Source organism: Cydia fagiglandana, chromosome 18 (assembly GCF_963556715.1).
Source record: "Cydia fagiglandana chromosome 18, ilCydFagi1.1, whole genome shotgun sequence".
NCBI classification, from domain to species: domain Eukaryota; kingdom Metazoa; phylum Arthropoda; class Insecta; order Lepidoptera; family Tortricidae; genus Cydia; species Cydia fagiglandana.
Genome location: NC_085949.1, coordinates 14,444,662 through 14,466,059, shown reverse-complemented (window position 1 = coordinate 14,466,059; position 21,398 = coordinate 14,444,662). Strand labels below are relative to the sequence as shown.

Below are 21,398 nucleotides of genomic sequence, written 5' to 3'. Positions count from 1 at the left end.
CATAGAAGTTTGACGTTTAAAATGACACTTGCACTGCGTGGGCTATCAAAATCGCTGCAGACTTTTTAAAGTCTAACTCTATTTTTAAGGCGTTCAAGCGTTGACAGTGCCTCGTTTCTTAATAAAAAAAGCATCAGTTGTTCGGTCGTTTGTGTTCACAATGAAGCGCAGCACACTACAGGCCTAGCGTTCAAAGGATTAAAAGAACCATTCTAAAGAATGAACAGACTGTAAAATGGTACCTGTATGATGGCCTCGACGATGGTCATGGTCTTGCCGGTGCCGGGCGGCCCGTACACCATGTAGGGCGCGCGGCGGGAAGTCCCCGACAGTATGTGCTGCACGGCCAGCCGTTGCTCTTCGTTGTTCTTGATCAGGGGGTTGTACCATCTGTCGATTCATAGTTAATATAGTTATAGTTCGTTTCTTTTAGCAGTAGAAAGAAGGTAAGCGATCTTGACAGGTCTTTTAACCCACAAATTTTTATTAATTATACAATTTTTAGTAATAAAAGCGTGCAGTAGTGTATGGCTTATGGTGACTAAAATAAGGGAAAACACTTTTTAGTTAATTTTGAAGGGGATCTATGTAGATAGGTGGTTGGTATAGATGACCACCAGGACGAAAGGAGTTAATTGAAAAACGCTTTTTAAAAATCAGTACTATTACTTATGAAAGCAGAAGAATATAAGTGATCGTATTAGATTCATAATTGTTACATATTTGCTGTGACTTATTTTTAAAACGTGTTTTTCAATTAAAAGACACATCAAGATTGTTTACCTTTTTTCTAATGCTAAAATAAACGAACTATAGATTTTACCGCTCTGGCCACGTGGCCCTACTGACTTTGTTCTACCAATCGGACCACATCAACAGTGTTTTCCGCTTGGTCCGATTAATCGGATTACCAGGAATTGTAATTCCGCTTCGTCCTATACCGATCGGACCAAATAAACTCATTTGGTCACGAGGACTCTCGCTATAGTCTATATCATTTCATTACATTTTTTTTTACATTTTAATGTAATGTAAATCAATATCGTACAATAGAATATGTCGGGTACGTTAATGTTTTGGTCAGTTCGTCTAACACGCTCTTCCTCGCTTCGCTCGTCGTCGCACCTATCTAGGCTCTATGCAGTTTGCAGGTCGCGCTACTCATGTCTAGAACGCATGATCCTAGTGGGACCACGAGGCCTAAGACAATATTTTCAAGTAGGTAGGTATTACAATGCGCTTATGACCGTCAAATAAAGTCTATGCCGGCTCTAACCCTACACCTCTGACTCAAGAATAAATAAATCCCTCCTAAATTGTAGTTTTGAATTTTTTTTCTTTAAATAAAACTTACTTATAGATCGGTTTAAGCTTGACATCCTTTTTCCTCGGCTCGGGGAACAATCTGCTGTCCTGCTTCCTCTCAAAAACGTTAGCTACAGCGACATGCGCACGCTCGTGCGGCACTCGAGACATCATGAAACGGATGTCGAACATAGTCTCTGGGGTGTAGTACGCGTTGAAGCTGGAAACATCACCATTTCCAACATCAAACATCATCAACATTTATTCAGCAAATAGGCCACAAGGGCACTTTTACACGTCAACATTGAATTTACACAAAAGCAAAAATAATAACATCAACAATTTTATAAAATAAAACTAATAATTTAATCTAACGTATTACAATTACTAAGAGATATATATGGTCTCTTAATGTCGAATTACATACAAAATACAGATAAAAAAACACACAAAAAAAATCTATAATATTTAGAGGTGTAAATGTCTCTAGGTGTCAGAACTATAAGATTATATAGTTTATCAAGTTATCCTTAGAGATGTATAGGGTCTCCAAGAGTCAATATCCTGTATAATTAATACATTCATTAAGAGAAAAGAAACATACGAGAACAGAATGAGGCGTCTCACTGTAATTAGTTAATAAAAATTAAGTTACTAAGTATAATAGCTCGTGTTAGCTTAAACAGACCAGTCTCCACAAACAGCACCCGTTCACGAGTATGACGCGTATCTCAGCCGCGTACAACACCATGTTTGACCTTTTGTCATATACAATTTGCAGCAGAAGTTGCTAAGCGGGCGAGGTGTCCTAACTTCAAAATGAACTTGACGCGAATTTAGGGTTGATTGAGACGGCGCGTGAACTCGCATGCGATTTTAGTTACATTGCGGACTGTTGTTTTCGTCCAATTCAACAGACCGATCAATGTAATGAAACTTGCATGCGAGTTCTTGCATCGTCTAAATGAGCCTTTATTGTTGAGAAAATAAGAGCGTGTCTAGGTAATTTTGAACACCTCACCCGCTTCGCAACTTCTGCTGCTGACTGTACAAAAGTATCACAAAAAACCGGGCAAGTGCGAGTCGGACTCGCGCACGAAGGGTTCCGTACCATAAAGCAAAAAAAAAAAACGGAAAAAAATGCAAAAAGAAAACGGTCACCCATCCAAGTACTGACCACGCCCGACGTTGCTTAACTTTGGTCAAAAATCACGTTTGCTGTATGGGAGCCCCACTTAAATCTTTATTTTATTCTGTTTTTAGTATTTGTTGTTATAGCGGCAACAGAAATACATCATCTGTGAAAATTTCAACTGTCTAGCTATCACGGTTCGTGAGATACAGCCTGGTGACAGATGGACGGACAGACGGACGGACGGACGGACGGACAGCGAAGTCTTAGTAATAGGGTCCCGTTTTACCCTTTGGGTACGGAACCCTAAAAAATGGTACATGCTAGCAAACCTTAGGTATTTAGTTTATCGTTGTTGTGCTTAGAAGTGAAGCTTAGAATAGTCAATATGGATAAGTGGCTGCGGCTAAAGGCCGATACAGACGGACTGCAACTCGACTGCAATTTGCTTGGAAACTGCACACCAACTGCAACGTTGGCGTGCAGCTCCCATACAAGTTGCAGTCCGTCTGTACCGGTTCTAAGTGTAATTGGCCTTAAGAGCCAACAGGAGTGGTCATTTCTCCATACAAACGTACTCGACTGTTTCCTCCGTGGGTTTTGATGCTAGAGCAATGATTTTTTCAACACAGATTAATATTGTCAATATCTGTGTTGGACCGTTTTGCTTTTTTTGATATTTTTGTTTTTTAAGGCGCTAGAGCCTTTCAAACATGGCCAAAATGGCCTCATTGACTATGCCGCAAAGAGAGGCGGTAGTATTCAAAACTGATATCAATTAGCCAAAAAAGCAAAACGGTCCGACACAGATAATTTCACAATCATTTAGATTTCCAAATTTGGTTACGATTGGTAAGTTTTGGAGGAGGAAACTGTCGAGTACGAAGCCTCGATTTTTGAGATTTTTACGCAGGATTTTTCGCCTTGTCCTTATCGCAGTAATTTTAGGAGCCGCTTCCGTTTGCGAGCCGGTTACACATTGGGAGCATTCCACGGGCTGTCCCGTACAAACGTATTTTATTTCCTGTGTTGCGTGTGTTACTTTATTTTTCAATTTCAATTTTTAATTTTAATTCTTTATTGATAAAAATAGAATTTTACATGTCAGGTACAATGCTTAATGCTAGGTCTTATGATTAATTAATTATAATTATTAGATTTAATAAATGGTTGGACAGGCAAGGCTGTTTTAAAATTTTTGGCATTTAAATGCCGGCGATTATTTTTCTGTGCACATTTTTGACCATTTGTCATAGAAAAGGAAACTCTTATACCTGCAAATCTTCCGAAAATTCGCGTTTATAAGGGACATACGGTAGACAATTTAATGGAATGCTCCATTTACTGGTGTTTAAGTAGTAAATGTATTTACACCTACCTTTCATCAATGTTCCCGATGTGAATAGTACTTTCTTCCATATCTTTTATAACGCTCTCGAATATAATATCGTTGTTATTATGTAGCTTTATGTATACTTTATCACCTAAAACAAAATGTAAAAATAAGTTCTTTTTTAAAAGCCAAGGGAGTATTACTGCAATGTTCTGCCGCCAGAGTGCATCTCGAGCGCACATCCTAAACCATACTTATACATACAAGGCCTAAAACAGTTTTTTAACCAATTTTCACTATGACATTGATGCATCAAGGTGATTTGTTTACAGGTGGCCTACCGCGAAACGCGTAAATCGAAATTTCGTTATCTGTCTCTCTATCGATCGAATATGCAAGAGTGATAGAGAGAAGGAAACCGAACTTTCGATTTTCGTGTTTCGCGGCAGGCCCTGTGTTAGTGCTAGTGACACCCTCTTACTAGTTTTGCGTAATATTCCCTATAAGCGGGAAAGTGTATTAACTGAGAAAAAAAAAGGGATGAAAACAAGTTTCAGCAACCAATGCAAAACGGTGTATTAAGGATGCCAAACGTTATAACGGCTCGGGTCCGGGCCGAGGCATCCGACACTTAGTTTTCTATAAAAAGCATCACGTGATCACCGGTCGCCTGTCATAGAAAACGAAGTGTCGTTTGCCTCGACCCGGACCAGGGCCGTTCTAGCGCGTCTTAGCGTAAAACTAATGCCTTTGGGACTTACCACGTAATAGGGAAGGGCGGTTCTCAGCCAGCCCGGGCACTTCGAGCAGGTAAAGTTCACCCTTCTTCTCTAGAGTAACAGCAGTCATATTGTATTTCTGTAACATATAGTATTGTTATTTTATTTTTATTTTTATTTGAAAAAATGTTTACATGACCTTACAGACAGATCCAATGCGCCATGAAACTTAACATTAACATATACCAAAGGTACATATAACAATCAGGTACAAACAAACAATTACAAATCACTAGTCCCTTATCACATCCACAATTACACTTTTACGGATGTAGGCCTCGCATCCATCACCTATACAACGTCATACAACATCACGTTATACAACGTGGGATTAATTGTTATTCGAAATGATTATTTATTTATTAGGTATATTTGATTATTGATGAGGAAATGGATATTCCGATGTAATACTATCTACTTCTCTTTTGTTATGTTTTTTTTTGACATTTAGATTTTATTCTAGAAATTGTAGACTAGAATTTTTTTATACATTTTTTTAAATGTTTGTCGATACTTTTGTATAATTCTTAGTGTTAAATTTATCTGTATAATAATCCAATGTTATTATGGAATAATATTAACATCAATAAATTGCTCTGATAATTAAGATTATATTAGATTAAGATTAATTACGTTTCATAAGAGCTTGTTGCTAGGCCTACATGAATAAAGTATATTTTGAATTGAATTGAATTGTTAAGTATTTTTGAAGAAATTTTCAGGTAAATTTCAATTTAAGTTTTATCCTTATTCACCCCAGCCATCCCTATTCACCCCGGTTGACGGTATGTACCATCGCCAGCGCTCGCGGTGTTCCAGTTAAGAATATTTGCCTTGCACCTTACTACTTGCTACCTGCAAGGCGTTCGAACGAGAGTCGCCCTATGGGTAGAAGTTGTAACACCACGAGCGCAGGCGATTGTACTTTTGCAGTTCACTGTAAATATTTGATGGCTCCTCTACACGATGGGCCAACGCCAGCCACTCCAAGGGACGCAGCCATGCGGTAGAATGAGATAGCAATATCACTTGCTCCCTCTAACGCATAAATGCGTCCCTTGGAGTGGCCGGCGTTGGCCCGTCGTGTAGAGAAGTTATGACAGCTCTTACAAAAAGCATACAAGCCTATAGTTCGTTTTTTTTAGCATTAGAAAGAACTTGCAAGAAGGTAAGCGATCTTGACATGTCTTTTAATTGAAAAATGCTTTTTAAAAACCAAAAAAACTATTACTTATGAAAGCAGAAGAACACAAATGATCGTATTAAATTCATAATTGTTACATATTTGCCGTAACTTATTTTTAAAATGTGTTTTTCAATTAAAAGACACATTGAGAGATTGTTTACCTTTTTTCTAATGCTAAAAAAAACGAGGTAAAGAAATAGCCTGGACTTTAATGTAGCTAGTGTTTGCTTACCCTTAAATTGATTCTAGCAATGATCTCCTCCCACCAGAGCAGATGGTGGAAGTAAAGCATGTAGTTGGCTTTGCTTATTCCTTCATCAAAAATGGTCCTGAAATAATCAAAATCCATATTATGATCAATCGTCATCAATGTAATAACAAAAGTTCCGTGAGACACAGACATATTAAATACGGGTCACTCTCGTATCGTCGGGTGACAAGCAAAACTCACTAAGTACTATCAAAAAATTAAAGTAACAATGCACTTTATTACACTTGTAACACGGTTTATTGTCCAATCATTTAATGATGTTAGTTAGTGACTTTTGCTTGTCACCCGACGGTATCATAAGTCGAAAAACGCTCGACATGTTTCACTCCGTAAGTCCGTACCGAGGGCGCAAAAACACGTTTTATTTTTTAACAATCCAATACCAAAATAAAAATGTTTGCGCGATTTCTGTATAAAACATAGTTTTACTATCAATTTAGCGCAAATAAACATTCAAAAGTAGATAGATGCGCACATAACTATTTAAGGCCCCCCGCACATCTGGCGTCTTTCGAGCGTCGGCGTCTGTCGGCGTCGGTCCAGCGCTATGGAAAATGACGTCGCTGCGCAGTTGCGTCGACGCTGCGTCGACGTTGCGTCGACGTCGGCCATAGAATTTTAGACGCCGACGCTCGAAAGACGCCAGATGTAGGGGCCCTAAGTAGTAATAGTGTGTAATTAGTTAATTACTTAATATAACGCAATTGTTTTTTGTATGGAAAGCGAACCACTTTAAATATACATATGTAGAAAAAAATATCGTACCTAGTAGTCAGCAATACGTTCCTCAATTGCAGTTTGAACTCCAGAGGGCCCTCAATCTTCTCCAGGGCGTCTTCGTCCAAACCGGCGGGCAGCAAGATTTTAAGCAGCTTAGGGATTTTGTACAAGTTGTTATATGGCCTGGAATAACATAGATTACTTAGGGCCAGTTGCACCAACCACATTTGACAGACTGATCAACGTCAGCCGGGGCGCCCCGGCGCCTTACTATGAAACTTTCCATACATAAAAATTAACCGACCCTTACTATAGTTCGTTTTTCTTACCATTAGAAAGAAGGTAAGCGAACTTGACGTGTCTTTTAATTGAAAAACGCTTTTTACCCGACTACGGAAACGCAAGAGGAGAGTTATGATTTTGACCCGTATGTATGTGGATATGTATGTATGTATGTTCATTTTTCCCCTCATAACTTCTAAAGTACTCATTATAATTTATAAAAATCAGTAATTACCTATTACTTATGAAAGCAGAAGAATATAAATGATTGTATTAGTTTCATAATTGTTACATATTTGCCGTGACTTATTTTTAAAACGTGATTTTCAATTAAAAGACACATCAAGATTGTTTACCTTATTTCTAATGCTAAAAAAAACGATCTATAAAGATTTCCTAGGATAGCGGTGCCCCGTCATATAGCGGCCGTCTCCATACTAAACAATACGGCTAAATATGGATGTCGTAGTATTTGTATGGAGACGGCCGCTATATGACGGCACCGCTATCCTAGGAAACTAGAGCATAAGGGATCGACCATTAATTACATCACACAAAACTTCGATTTTTTGGCTCATTTTTAGAAAAGAGAATACAACATTACGTTAAAAGATAGCACTTTGTCAGTTGTCCAAAGTTAGGCCAAGACAAGTCTGCAACGATTTTGATAGCACACGCAGTGCAAGTGTTATTTTAAACATCAAACTATGAAATGAATTACACGTGATCTGTGGATACGACGAAGCGCTCTGCATGGGTCCAGTCCAGGTTAGAGTAGGGACTCTTGGCATTAAACTTCTGCGGCCGTTCACTCGCCACCAGAACGACCTACAACAAGTTCAAAGTAGAATAAAGGGGCCCACTGATTAACAGTTCGCCGGACGGTATCGGCCTGTCAGCAGGCGTGGCTCACTTCGTGATATCGTCGCTTTGCTACAGGTAGCTAAAAGTACATCCGTTCGGCCCCAATTTTGGGGTTTGCCATAAGCCGCGCGTGGCGCTGTCGCACCTAGCGGCCATATCTGTGCTGATCGTAACAGACGCGTTTTGTTAGGGTGTGAGTCTTCTGTACCTAGTACTATTATTTATTCTGTGCTGTCAGTTAGAACAAAATTTTGACAGTTCCGAACAACTGACAGGCCGATACCGTCCGGCGGACTGTTAATCAGTGGGCCCCTTAAGGCTCAGTCGCACCAACCACATTTAACAGACTGATTAACGTCAAGCAGCAGTGACGAATGATATTTTCCATACTACTAAATTTAACAAACGCTTTAACGGTGCAAGCGACCCTAAATATTTGTAAGTTTAGGTCCCGGGGGCTGATTTTTGAATTTCGATCGCTCGATTGCGTCACTCGAAAATCGGTGGGAAACGGTGAAATGCAAATTTTTGAAATATGAGCGGACGAAATTTGGAATCTAGTGGTATTGACCAGTCGATTTCAATTCTATTGGTAGAAAGTACATCGGTGGACCTTATTACAAAAGGCATAAGGTCTGCTGTACAGTTAACAGTGTGGGCGATGGTACTTTAAAATGAGCGGCAGACTCACAATCAACTGATACATTACACTATAGACAAAAGTGACGAAAACTTAAATAGGTACCTATTTCAACAGCAAAAGTAGATAGCGCTTTACGGCCCTGTACTTTTTGCGTAAGGGCCACATGCACCATCCTACTAACCCAGTGTCAAATTGTACTGGTAACCATGTTAACTCAAGGTTCAACCGGTTAAACCAGAGTTAGAGGAGGTATTTTGCCGTATACCGACATCCATTTTAGCTGAGAAATTTGAGGCAAAAATATGTATCACCACTCTATACGTACCATTTCCCTGACGAAGATGAGGCTCTTGCCATCGCTATTTCTAACGAAGGTGAACATGATGGGCATCTCGTACTGGCCCACGTCCGCGCCCACGAAAGTTATGGATATAGTATCGATTGTGGACTCTGAAAACGAAATGTTCATTCATTCACTTCATTCAATCATTTTTGTATGAAGGGTAAAATATTCAAAATTCGATAGAGACCCCTAAAACGTAATTGAAAATTCTGAAAGAAATTCACATTTGTTTCTTATGATGACCAACAGGACTGCGTCCAGTAGGTCGACCCAAGTAGGCCCTTTTGGCTGCCCGATATTCACCCATCCTTTCGAGGTGGCCAAGCCAGCGGAGACCGCCGCCAAGACCCGTCCAGTTTTGAAAAACTCGTTCTGGTTGGGTGCGTCGAAGGGAGAAGAAGTAGAGGCAGGGCTCCAACTCGGTGGTCTGATGCCATACGCAACGCTACGGGCGTCAACATCCAGGAGGCAATACAGCTGGCCCAATACAGGGGGGTTTGGAGAGCGATGGTGAAAAACTGCACTCCTGATGATCACGACCCTCAGCCTTGAGGAACCGACAAAGAAGACATGACAAAATACGGTTGAGGGTGCGCCAGTTGAATCCCAACCACTAGGAGATCTTCGCTCTTCATGTCGTTGGTGTATAAAGAAGTTTACTCACTAGGCTCCAAAAGATGCGGATCCTGTCCGAATATAAAGTCATGGTCGCACATGACAAAATGCGGTTGTGGGTGCGCCAGTTGGATCCCAACCACCAGGAGATCTTCGCTCTTCATGTCGTTGGTCTATAAAGAAGCACTTTACTCACTAGGTTCCAAAAGACGCGGATCCTGTCCAAATATAAAGTCATGGTCGCACATGACAAAATGCGGTTGAGGGTGCGCCAGTTGGATCCCAACCACCAGGAGATCTTCGCTCTTCATGTCGTTGGTGTATAAAGAAGTTTACTCACTAGGCTCCAAAAGATGCGGATCCTGTCCAAATATAAAGTCATGGTCGCACATGACAAAATGCGGTTGAGGGTGCGCCAGTTGAATCCCAACCACCAGGAGATCTTCGCTCTTCATGTCGTTGGTCTATAAAGAAGCACTTTACTCACTAGGTTCCAAAAGACGCGGATCCTGTCCAAATATAAAGTCATGGTCGCACATGACAAAATGCGGTTGAGGGTGCGCCAGTTGGATCCCAACCACCAGGAGATCTTCGCTCTTCATGTCGTTGGTGTATAAAGAAGTTTACTCACTAGGCTCCAAAAGATGCGGATCCTGTCCAAATATAAAGTCATGGTCGCACATGACAAAATGCGGTTGAGGGTGCGCCAGTTGGATCCCAACCACCAGGAGATCTTCGCTCTTCATGTCGTTGGTGTATAAAGAAGTTTACTCACTAGGCTCCAAAAGATGCGGATCCTGTCCAAATATAAAGTCATGGTCGCACATGACAAAATGCGGTTGAGGGTGCGCCAGTTGGATCCCAACCACCAGGAGATCTTCACTCTTCATGTCGTTGGTGTATAAAGAAGTTTACTCACTAGGCTCCAAAAGATGCGGATCCTGTCCAAATATAAAGTCATGGTCGCACATGACAAAATGCGGTTGAGGGTGCGCCAGTTGAATCCCAACCACCAGGAGATCTTCGCTCTTCATGTCGTTGGTGTATAAAGAAGTTTACTCACTAGGTTCCAAAACATGCGGATCCTGTCCAAATATAAAGTCATGGTCGCACATGACAAAATGCGGTTGTGGGTGCGCCAGTTGAATCCCAACCACCAGGAGATCTTCACTCTTCATGTCGTTGGTTATCGTGAAGAAAAACTCCACCTCTTGGTTGGGTTTCGCCTGAACATTCGAAAATAATGTGTTAAGGCCCACTTGCACCATTCCACTAACCCGGGGTTAACCGGTTAAACCTGGAGTTACCATGGTTACCGGTACAATTTGACACTGGTTTAATGGCTTAACCGCTTAATCCCGGGTTAGTGGGATGGTGCAAGTGGGCCTAAGTGTGCATTGGGGTTACTTCGAAAGCGGTGTAATTTTGAAAATGGCAAATATATATATATAGTAAACTCTTGGGGGATATATAGTGCCATGCCTTATGGGAAACGGTCGCAGAGATAGTTCAGAGCCGGAAACCGCTACCAACTTTTAGTATGTTGTTGGGCATGGCATTGGGTCTCCAAAACTGCCGGGAGACGGCGGCGCCGGCCATCTACTTCAGCGGAATGACGTCATCAAAATGACTCCCGCTTCGTTGCGAATATTGCATACTGCACCCAAACTATGCATAGCACATACACGTGTGGGGTATTAAATGAAAGCCAATTAAATAAACTTTATTTTATTTATACAAAGTGTACCAAAATATGCAACAGTTTAAGAGAAATTTACAAATAAATAAAAATTACGTAAAAAAATATTCGATTATTTGGGTTTTACAACCAAACCAAAAGTCGGACGATAAAGCAATGTACTACAACATTAAAGATGACGTCTCAAGCCATACATCGATATCAATAAAATCAAAATTGGACCAAATATGTGGAAATTATGCATCAAAATGTAGATATTTGCCCATACAAATGCATAAAAGTTAAAAAAATCCAAATTGGTCATTTTCAGGATAATCCGCATAAGCTTCTAGTATGTTATTAGCAATATGACCTGGATTCTAAAACTGCCGGGAGACCATCTCTGTTGTTCCTCAGTTACAAATAATGACGTCATATAAATAATCACTGCCGAATTTCGCAAAATGTAAATTATAGCTATACCACGAGTCTCACATACACATGTGTTACATGTAATGAAAGGTTTATTAAATGTATTATGATTCACCTAAACATTGTTTGTAAAAAAAATGTACGGTTTCAGAGCTAGAAACAACGAAATACCACTTTTTATGGAAAAAGTAGATATGTATCAATTTTATAGCTAAACTTTAATCGTCAAAAAAAATTTGCGTATAATATTTGAAAAACCAGTTATTCAACTATATATCACAATTTAAATTTTACATTTCCGACAAAAACTGTGGAAGTTCTGGAAAAAAAACTAAAGCGCCCCAACAATTCTACCTTAATGCGCTCATATTATGCAAAGAATAGTTCTAATTATCGAGTATTAAATGGATGAACATTACATAAAATACATGAAAACGACATTTTCGAATGGAACCATAATTAAAAAAATAATAATTTACTTGATAAGTAAGCAAAATACTGTTTCTTTAAGTACCTAATCTCCTCCTTTCAAAGTCGGTTAAAATGTAGCTTTTGTGACCTGGGCTACAAAGACAAATAAATTGACACCTAATTTATCAAAATCAGTTCAGTACTTTCATGCAAACGGTACCTACACATGCACGCATAGATAGCAAATTCTGCCGTAGTCGGACAAAAAATTAAAATTCAATAATTAGACCTTTACTATTATGGCCTGGCGTGGCTTGGCATCTAACTTTGAAACCCTCAGGCCGTAGATGTTAGCAGACCAGAGGGGTGACCTGTATTTCGGAGGATCAGAGGGAAAATTCTGCCAGCCTTCTCAGCTCAGCCTTGAAACCGTTGCACCACTCAAGATTCCACTTTTATAAGAATACCCAACTGGCGCGAAATGGCGCAAAATAGGGCAGAGTGACGCTCTTTTGTGTCAGAGGTCAAGATCCTCTTTGGGTCACTGAGCCAGTGATGTATGTATGTATTTATGTATAAGGCTAATCGAGGCTTAAATATATAATTCTGTATTTTTTACATGAAACAACTGAACTGATTTTGATAAATGAGGTGTCAATTTATTTGTCTTTGTAGCCCAGGTCACAAAAGCCACATTTTAACCGAGTTTGAAAGGAGGAGATTAGGTACTTAAAGAAACAGTATTTTGCTTACTTATCAAGTAAATTATTATTTTTTTAATTATGGTTCCATACGAAAATGTCGTTTTCATGTATTTTATGTAACGTTCATTCATTTAATACTCGATGATTAGAACTATTCTTTGCATAATATGAGCGCATTAAGGTAGAATTGTTGGGGCGATTTAGTTTTTTTTTCCAGAACTTCCACAGTTTTTGTCGGAAATGTAAAATTTAAATTGTGATATATAGTTAAGTAACTGGTTTTTTAAATATTATACGCAACATTTTATTGACGATTTTAGTTTAGCTATAAAATTGATATACTTTTTCCATAAAAAGTGGTATTTCGTTGTTTCTACCTCTTAAACCGTACATTTTTTTTACAAACAATGTTTAGGTGAATCATACTAAATTTAATAACCTTTCATTACATGTAACACACATGTATGTGTGACTCATAGTATAGCTATAATTTACATTTTACGAAATACGGCAGTGATTATTTGTATGACGTCATTATTCGTGACTGGGGGACAATAAAGATGGTCTCCCGGCAGTTTTAGGACCCAGGGCATATTGCTAATAACATACTAGAAGCTTACGCGGATTATCCTGAAAATGACCAATTCGGATTTTTTTAACTTTAAGGTGGATGTCTAGGGATGGGATGCCGATTATCAGCCAAAAGATGGCGTCACTGTGCACGAATTGTAGATTTTCACTATTTCTCCCAAAATACAAAGTTTCATAAGATGTGTTGATATGTCCGAAAAATATAAAAAATACTACATCCAAATCGAGACATGTTCAACTCAACATTGTCTCATTTCGTTATTATCGGAATCCAACTGCAAAATATTGCAATTTCTTGCATTCACGCACACTTACGTACTTAAAGTCACCTTAAAGTCAGTGTCAAATGTCAGCAGATTCGTAATGTTACAGTAAAGTAACCTAGAGGGCGCAGCGGATGAAATGTTTATTGTTGAAAAAAGATTGGAAATTAAATAATAAATTCTTGTTTGAGCAACGATTAAGAATTACAAGGCATTCAGAAGCAACTAATGTTTTCGACCATCAACTGTCATGTGCTCGTGGCACCCGAAGCCTCTATTTTGAAAAAAATCAGATTGTAGCTAAGATACATGGTTCAAACCCCGACAATGCCAATTTTTTTTTATTTTATAATTTTAGCATTCTCTTTTGAATTATTTTAAGCGTATGTTATTCTTCGAAACTAAACTTACGTAAGTAAAACATTTTCAGTATTTTAATTATTTTTTAATAATATTATGGGAAGATTTATAAAAGTATTTTTATTTTCCGGTTTTCAAAGGATATAAATGTGACGTCCCACGGGCAAAGGTACCTTATGGCGGGTATGGAGTTATGCATACCCCAGTAATCTACAATAAATAAGCTATCGATAACACAAAAGATCAACCTTCTAAGTTGCGTAGTTACAGAGATATGATTTTTTGAAAATAATGTTGTGAAATGAGCAACTTTACGATAGAGCAGTTTTAAGTTTAGCCGCCTAAAAAACTATGTTCCTGAAGTAAGTTACATAGTTGACTACAAATAATAATACCTTATATATCTGAGATTTAAAAAATGTTGCGACTTGTTCTGTAATGCAAATAGAAGCCTTTGATATCGACTGATTTATGTGTATACTAACCAATCTCTTGAAAATAAAGTTTTATTTCATTTTCACGATTGATTGCAATGAGCTCTCAAGATTTAAATTGTATCTATTAGAAAACGACACTGAGAGACAGTTTAAGCAAAAAACCATACCGATTTAGAGGTGAAAATGTATTTTCTGACTTTTTCACATAAAATCAGAAAATTGAATATATTTACTTTGAATGTAACACACAATCAATATTTCTGAGCACATATGAAAGAAATTCTGTCATTCAAATGAAATAAATCCTAAAACCCCAACTAAATACTATATTTAACCCCTTATGCCACTTTAAACTTACATAACAATTACAGTATTTGCTCCATACATTTACGAAAAGGTACCTTATGGAAATAAATCTAATAATACATCACTACAAAACATCAATCACATTGAAGTTTATCTTTTATGAATAGAAAATATTAATTTACATTAAACTGACACAAATTTAATTAGTTCTTCGTCATAATAATCTTAAAAAAGACCAATAATTTGTATGTAATGAAAAGGTACCTTGTGGTTAAGTTACATGATGAGATTGATGAGGCATGATGATGATGGAACAGTTAGGATAAACTAATAATATTTTGGGGTAAAGATGGTATAAGTCGTCTATTTCTTATCAATAATATATTTTGGTTGCCATTGAAGACAAGCGGCATTGAGGTTCAATGACCTCAGATATTCCATAAGGTAATGCGTCGGGTATTGGCATTTTTCAGCAAACCAATGGCTGATTTATTGCATGCGACCAAACTAAATGAAGATTATACTAGTTAAGAAAGACTTGACGAGAGTAACTTTGGTATAATAGCAAGCTACTTGGATTTGTGAAGTCGGTCGATGTACGGTTATAATATTTGCTTAGGCGCCCCAACCAGAACTGAAATTATCAAATTAGTTTTGCAGAATGCTAATACAGTTCTCTACCAAACTTCTTTTCCCGTATTGACTAGTTTTTTTTGGGAATTTTCAATCTTTTTTCCATAAGGTACCTTTTCGACTAAACTCTGAGACGACATTACTAGGCTTATAACTAACTTATAACAAAAATAAAAACAGGTAAACAAACGTTACGCATTAAGGTTTCAGATCACACAATAAAAAAAAATTGAGCATTTTTTCACCTCTTTACAAAACATTTCATATCTCCGAAACTAGAAACCCTCATAAGGTACCTTTTCCCGTGGAACGTCACAAATAATGATTAAAATAATTTAAAAAAAGTCATGCATGAGGCTAATTAGGATCGCAGAATAGGTACATAAGAAGTCAACTATCGACGAAGTATAGCTGGTCAAGCAGATCTTGTCAGTAGAAAAAGGCGGCAAATTTGAAAAATGTAGGCGCGAAGGGATATCGTTCATAGAACATTTGGATTTCGCGCCTTTTTTTACTGACAAGATTTGCTTGACCAGGTATAAAATAAAAGTTTCCAAAATTTTATTGAAATGATATACCTACATGAAATAATCAAATACAACACATTTACTTAAAATAACTTTTAAAGTAAGGCATATAAAATTACCAAAAAGATGAAATAAAATAAATAAATAAATACAAAAAGAAATGAGTCTTTGTTCGTGGTTTGAACCCCTGTCATGCTGTTCAACTTGTATAGACTTATACTCAATAGCTAAACGCCACTAGACCATTTGACCATAGCAGACTCGGGCGAAAAATGCCTTCTTATTTAAGTAACCCATTACTGTCAAAAATATCAAGTTTGAATTGATTTGAAATATAATTTTTCATTGTCGACTTATTGACATTCAAACGTTGCGAGCATGTTGTACTTTAAACCAATTGGCAACGTCGCACGGGGAAATCTTCTGTATGTCCTTTTATATTTTGATATTTATGGATATAGGAGGATTCTTCTACTTATGTTGCAAATTGATTAAATTATCGAGAGAAAAATGCTAATGCAAAGAAAACAAGAAATATCCGTTTCATTTCTCATGCTATTGATTCGGTTAAATTGTGTTCTAATGTATGGGGAAGACAAACTAATTATAGCCAGCCTTTTATGAATGTAGTATGATACCTTAGGGTATGGTGCTTTACGCACACTAGCGTCCCTTCCCCTCCCCCTGACGCAACCCCCCCTTTTTGCATGAAATATGTCCCGGTTCACAGTTTTTTACATTTTTTGAGGAAAGTATATATTTTAGGAAAAGTGTCAATGAAAGAAATAATCCTTAATAAATTCTTAATAAAAAAGGTCATATTCATTTTTTTACATGATGCACCATATTCATGTATTAGCTTGTTAAAATTCGAAATAACATAGTTTTTACTTAGGATTCGAAACTCATTTATTATACACGGTGTAACACGAGGAAACCGAATAATTTTGACAGCGTATTCCTGATCATATTTAGAGACAAAAATGTCCTATAAACTTTTTTTAAATGCGGCTAGTTTCAGAGTTAACACCAATTAAAAAAAAAACAAGTTTCTATTGTTACATAGTTCAAAACGCCTTTTTGATGGCGATGTTGTTACTATGGGATTTAGTCTAAATATCCTTATTGATATGTCAAAAAGTGACAATTAAGTAACACGTTGCAAAAACTATGTTTTACGAAAAAAAAGTAAAAATCCATGTTAACTGACAAGTTTACCAATAACATTTACTTTTTATGTACATACATATATGTATTCAAAAAATAAAAAAAAAGCGGCCAAGTGCGAGTCGGACTCGCGTTCCAAGGGTTCCGTATATTACACAATTTTTAACAATGTATTTTTCATTTTATTTATTTAGATATTTAATTCAGGGAACAAGGCCCATATTACAAATACCTTACAGACTAACATACATATGTATTTTATAAACTTAAAACTAAACATTATTTATGCGAAACGTGAGTGAAATTTTTAAAAAATCCGTAGGAGTCGGATCAAAAACTGTAATTAAGTCCGACTCACGCTTGACTGTACATTTCTAATAGGTTTTCCTGTCATAGGTATAGACCTATTTTATGTATTTTTTCAAAATTTTAAACCTAGTAGTTTCGGAAATAAAGGTGGGGGGGGGGGGAATAGTCATTTTTTGTCTATTTTCTTGAATAACTTCTAAACTGTTTATTCGAAAATTCTAAAAAATATATATTTGAGATCCTTACAATAAGCTCTTTCATTTCATATGTAACATGATATAGATTGAACATTTTTATTTTTGAACTTTTCATTTACCCCCCAAAAGTGGCCCCATGTTTAAAATTCATTTGTTTACAAACTTACATATGTGTATCAGATTTCAACTTGATTGGTCCAGTAGTTCCGGAGAAAATCGGCTGTGACAGACGGACAGACAGACAGACGCACGAGTGATCCTATAAGGGTTCCGTTTTTTCCTTTTGAGGTACGGAACCCTAAAAACAATAAAAAACATTGTTTTCGGCGAAATTGACCTAAACTCGTACATGCATTTTTTCCTTCTTTTGACCTCAGAAATTAAATCTTTCGCATTTCTTGAGGACACTTGTATAATAAGTGTTATAAAATGAATATAACCTTTTTTACTAAGAATTTAATAAGGAACTATTTCTTTCATTGACACTTTTATCCTAAAATGTATACATGAGGTCAAATAAAGGAATAGTAGATTGTTAACCAAGGGTTGAAAGGCACCCATTTCTGTCGAGGTAGTTTGGCGCTCGAACGCAGTGAGAGCGCCAATAGTCCGAGATAGAAATGGTGCTTTTCACCCGAGTTAAACACTCTACTTTTCATATCGAATGCGAGGAAACCAAACAAGACAAGGCAATTTCGCAAAATCAGTACCTAATAGATCTACGGCCATGATTTATTTTCCTTAGGACTTACTTGCAATCGGAGACTTTACATGTGTGAAGAGATTAATAACCCCTAGCGAAAATCATTTAGATTTAGATGCAATATTTACGAAAACACACATTTTTAACAAACTGCAGTAATTTTAAAATGGTTTGTTCATTATAGTATGAAAATCAGCGGGATTGCCTCTTACTTTTTAATTTTATACTTTTTCGTTCTAAAAGCCGCAATAGACTACCGGACCGCACCGCGACTTTGGTGCGCCGCACCGTAATAGCATAATAAAAGTATTTTAAATATTAAATAACAATTTAATTAATAATATAAGTAATTTTTATCTTGTATTTTATTTTATTTTCATGAATATAGTGCTAAATAACTTTAAAAATCAATTTAATATCGTACAAACATTTAACTGTGGCTGTCTAAGATTCTGCCTTTGCTCTTTTACGCAAGTGTATGGTTTAAAAAAATATTTTTGGTGTATTCCTTTTGGTTCCCGCCTTATGTAATCGAGTAAATAGAATTCAACGAAAGAAATCAAGAATAATTTGTTTTTAACAATTCACTTACATCGTTTTTTATAAAAAAAGGATCAACGTGGGATTAGTAAAATTAAACAATTACCAATTGTTCCAGGCGAGGAAATAAAGACACTATTTTTCCATTTTGTTTCCACCCAGTTGTTCGTGGAACGGGGACGCAGAGGAGTACACCACTTTTCTGCACTAGAGCATAAACGTATCACTTTCTGCGCACCTTTTAGAACATCAACGACCCACTTTCAGAGCATGAGATATGAAAAAGATGTAATATGTGTTAAGGTCAATTTCGCAAAAAAAAAATTTTTGTTTTGTTTTTTTTTTTAATTTTATGAATGAATTTGTACATAAAAATTAAATGCTATTGGTAAACTTGTCACTTAAAATGGTTTTTTTTTCGTAAAACTTAGTTTTTGCAAAGTGTTACTTGTCACTTTTTGACATATCAATAAGGATATTTAGACTAAATCCCATAGTAGCAACATCGCCATCAAAAAGGCGTTTTGAACTATGTAACAATAGAAACTTGTTTTTTTTTAATTGGTATTAACTCTGAAACTAGGCGAATTTCAAAAAGTTTATAGGACATTTTTGTCGCTAAATGTGATCAGGAATACGCTGTTAAAATTATTCGGTTTCCTCATGTTACACCGTGTATAATAAGGAGTTTCGAACCCTAAGTAAAAACTATGTTATTTCGAATTTTGACAAACTAATACATGAATTAGGTGCATCATATAAAAAAAATGAATATGACCTTTTTTATTAAGAATTTATTAAGGATTATTTCTTTTATTGACACTTTTTTCCTAAAATGTATACTTTCCTCAAAAAATGTAAAAAACTGTGAACCGGGACATATTTCATGCAAAAAGGGGGGGTTGCGTCAGGGGGAGGGTAAGGGACGCTAGTGTGCGTAAAGCACCATACCCTAAGGTATCATACTACATTCATAAAAGGCTGGCTATAATTAGTTTTTCAAAAAGCACAATTTGACCGAATATATGAAAGAGGGTCATTGTTGTTGTAAAAGGTGTGCAGGAAATGATACGTTTCTGCACTAGAGCAGTTTAGGTTCCAATTCCAAGTACGATTTTTTTATTCTTTTTACAATAAGCAATTGAAATTTGGGTATAAATGGATTTGTTATACAATTTCCATTCTGATATTTGACTCCCCATTCCATAAATAACGATTCAATTTACGATTTTGGTCAAATTGTTAATTGAAAATACCTACTCTCAAAAATACCTACTATAAAAATGTATTTAAAAAAACACATGCATTTTACTTTCCTCGTATGCGAAATGAAAAGTAGAGTGTTTTAACTCGGGTGAAAGGCAGCATTTTTGAAAAAAACCAGGCAAGTGCGAGTCGGACTCGCGCACGAAGGGTTCCGTACCATAATGCAAAAAAAAAACAAAAAAAAAGCAAAAAAAAAACGGTCACCCATCCAAGTACTGACCACTCCCGACGTTGCTTAACTTTGGTCAAAAATCACGTTTGTTGTATGGGAGCCCCATTTAAATCTTTATTTTATTCTGTTTTTAGTATTTGTTGTTATAGCGGCAACAGAAATACATCATCTGTGAAAATTTCAACTGTCTAGCTCTCACGGTTCGTGAGATACAGCCTGGTGACAGACAGACGGACAGACGGACGAACAGCGAAGTCTTAGTAATAGGGTCCCATTTTACCCTTTGGGTACGGAACCCTAAAAATATCATCTACTAATGTTATTGTTATGCACAAGCAGAAGATATTATAGAATCTTGTTTATTTACAAGAAGATGACATTTTTCTCCACATACCTATATATTTTTGAGAAAAATATAGCTAGGTATTTTAGTTTAAAAATCATTGTTACAATAAATATAGGCTTTTCCAGAGAACATTTATATTTCTACCGAAACGAAAGCAGAATTCACAAGGGTTTTCGGTGGACGACCGTAACGCGAATGATTGTTTGGACTGACCTTTCTATAAATATATAAATGTATTTTATTGTGTAATAATCATAATAATTATTAAGTTATATTAAATCTGGGAATGAAATTATATCAGAAAGGAGACTCTTAAATGAGTATACTCGTAACATGCTTTGTGCATTAAATATATCTCCCTCTATTGAGTGAAAATAAAACAAAATACACAGGTAATCTGTGTTGCGGTTTTAAAGTGCCATCTGTTACACCTTTGATAAATTAAAAATGATTGCTTGTCAAATGAAGTCGCCATGTTAGAATTACACCTACACTATAAGCATCACTCACACAAACAAGCAATGGGGCAAATTTTTACCAATATTCAAAGGCTTTTTTCTTAATAATATTAATCAAAATCTAGTATTTTTTTACGTTAAGCGAAGACAGAAGTATATATACTACCCAAACATTACATATACAAGTGAAGAAACCCAATATAATAGGAGCTAGGGTGCCAAGAAGTTTGTATGAAATTCGAGCAAGGAGAACCACCTTAATGCATTTGTATGGGCAAATATCTACATTTTGATGCATAATTTCCACATATTTGGCCCAATTTTGACTTGATTGATATCAACGCATGGCGTCAGACGTCGTCTTTAATTTTGTTATACATTGCTTTAACGTCTGACTTTTGGTTTGGTTGTAAAACCCAAATAAT

The 21,398-nt window shown here is 36.7% G+C and overlaps 1 protein-coding gene across 1 annotated transcript in view; it reads right to left on the bottom strand.

The window, feature by feature from the left end:
- LOC134673628 (putative helicase mov-10-B.1) overlaps positions 1–21,398 on the bottom strand; it is a 53,472-nt gene that overhangs the window by 13,797 nt on the left and 18,277 nt on the right. Inside the window, exons 4-13 of the mRNA XM_063531628.1 lie at positions 10,532–10,699; positions 9,814–9,937; positions 8,841–8,965; positions 7,730–7,836; positions 6,772–6,909; positions 5,968–6,064; positions 4,532–4,628; positions 3,816–3,921; positions 1,355–1,525; positions 243–390 (exon numbers count right to left, since the gene is read on the bottom strand). Of these exons, the coding sequence (XP_063387698.1) occupies positions 243–390; positions 1,355–1,525; positions 3,816–3,921; positions 4,532–4,628; positions 5,968–6,064; positions 6,772–6,909; positions 7,730–7,836; positions 8,841–8,965; positions 9,814–9,937; positions 10,532–10,699 (1,281 nt within the window). The remainder of the gene's footprint in view (positions 1–242; positions 391–1,354; positions 1,526–3,815; positions 3,922–4,531; positions 4,629–5,967; positions 6,065–6,771; positions 6,910–7,729; positions 7,837–8,840; positions 8,966–9,813; positions 9,938–10,531; positions 10,700–21,398) is intronic.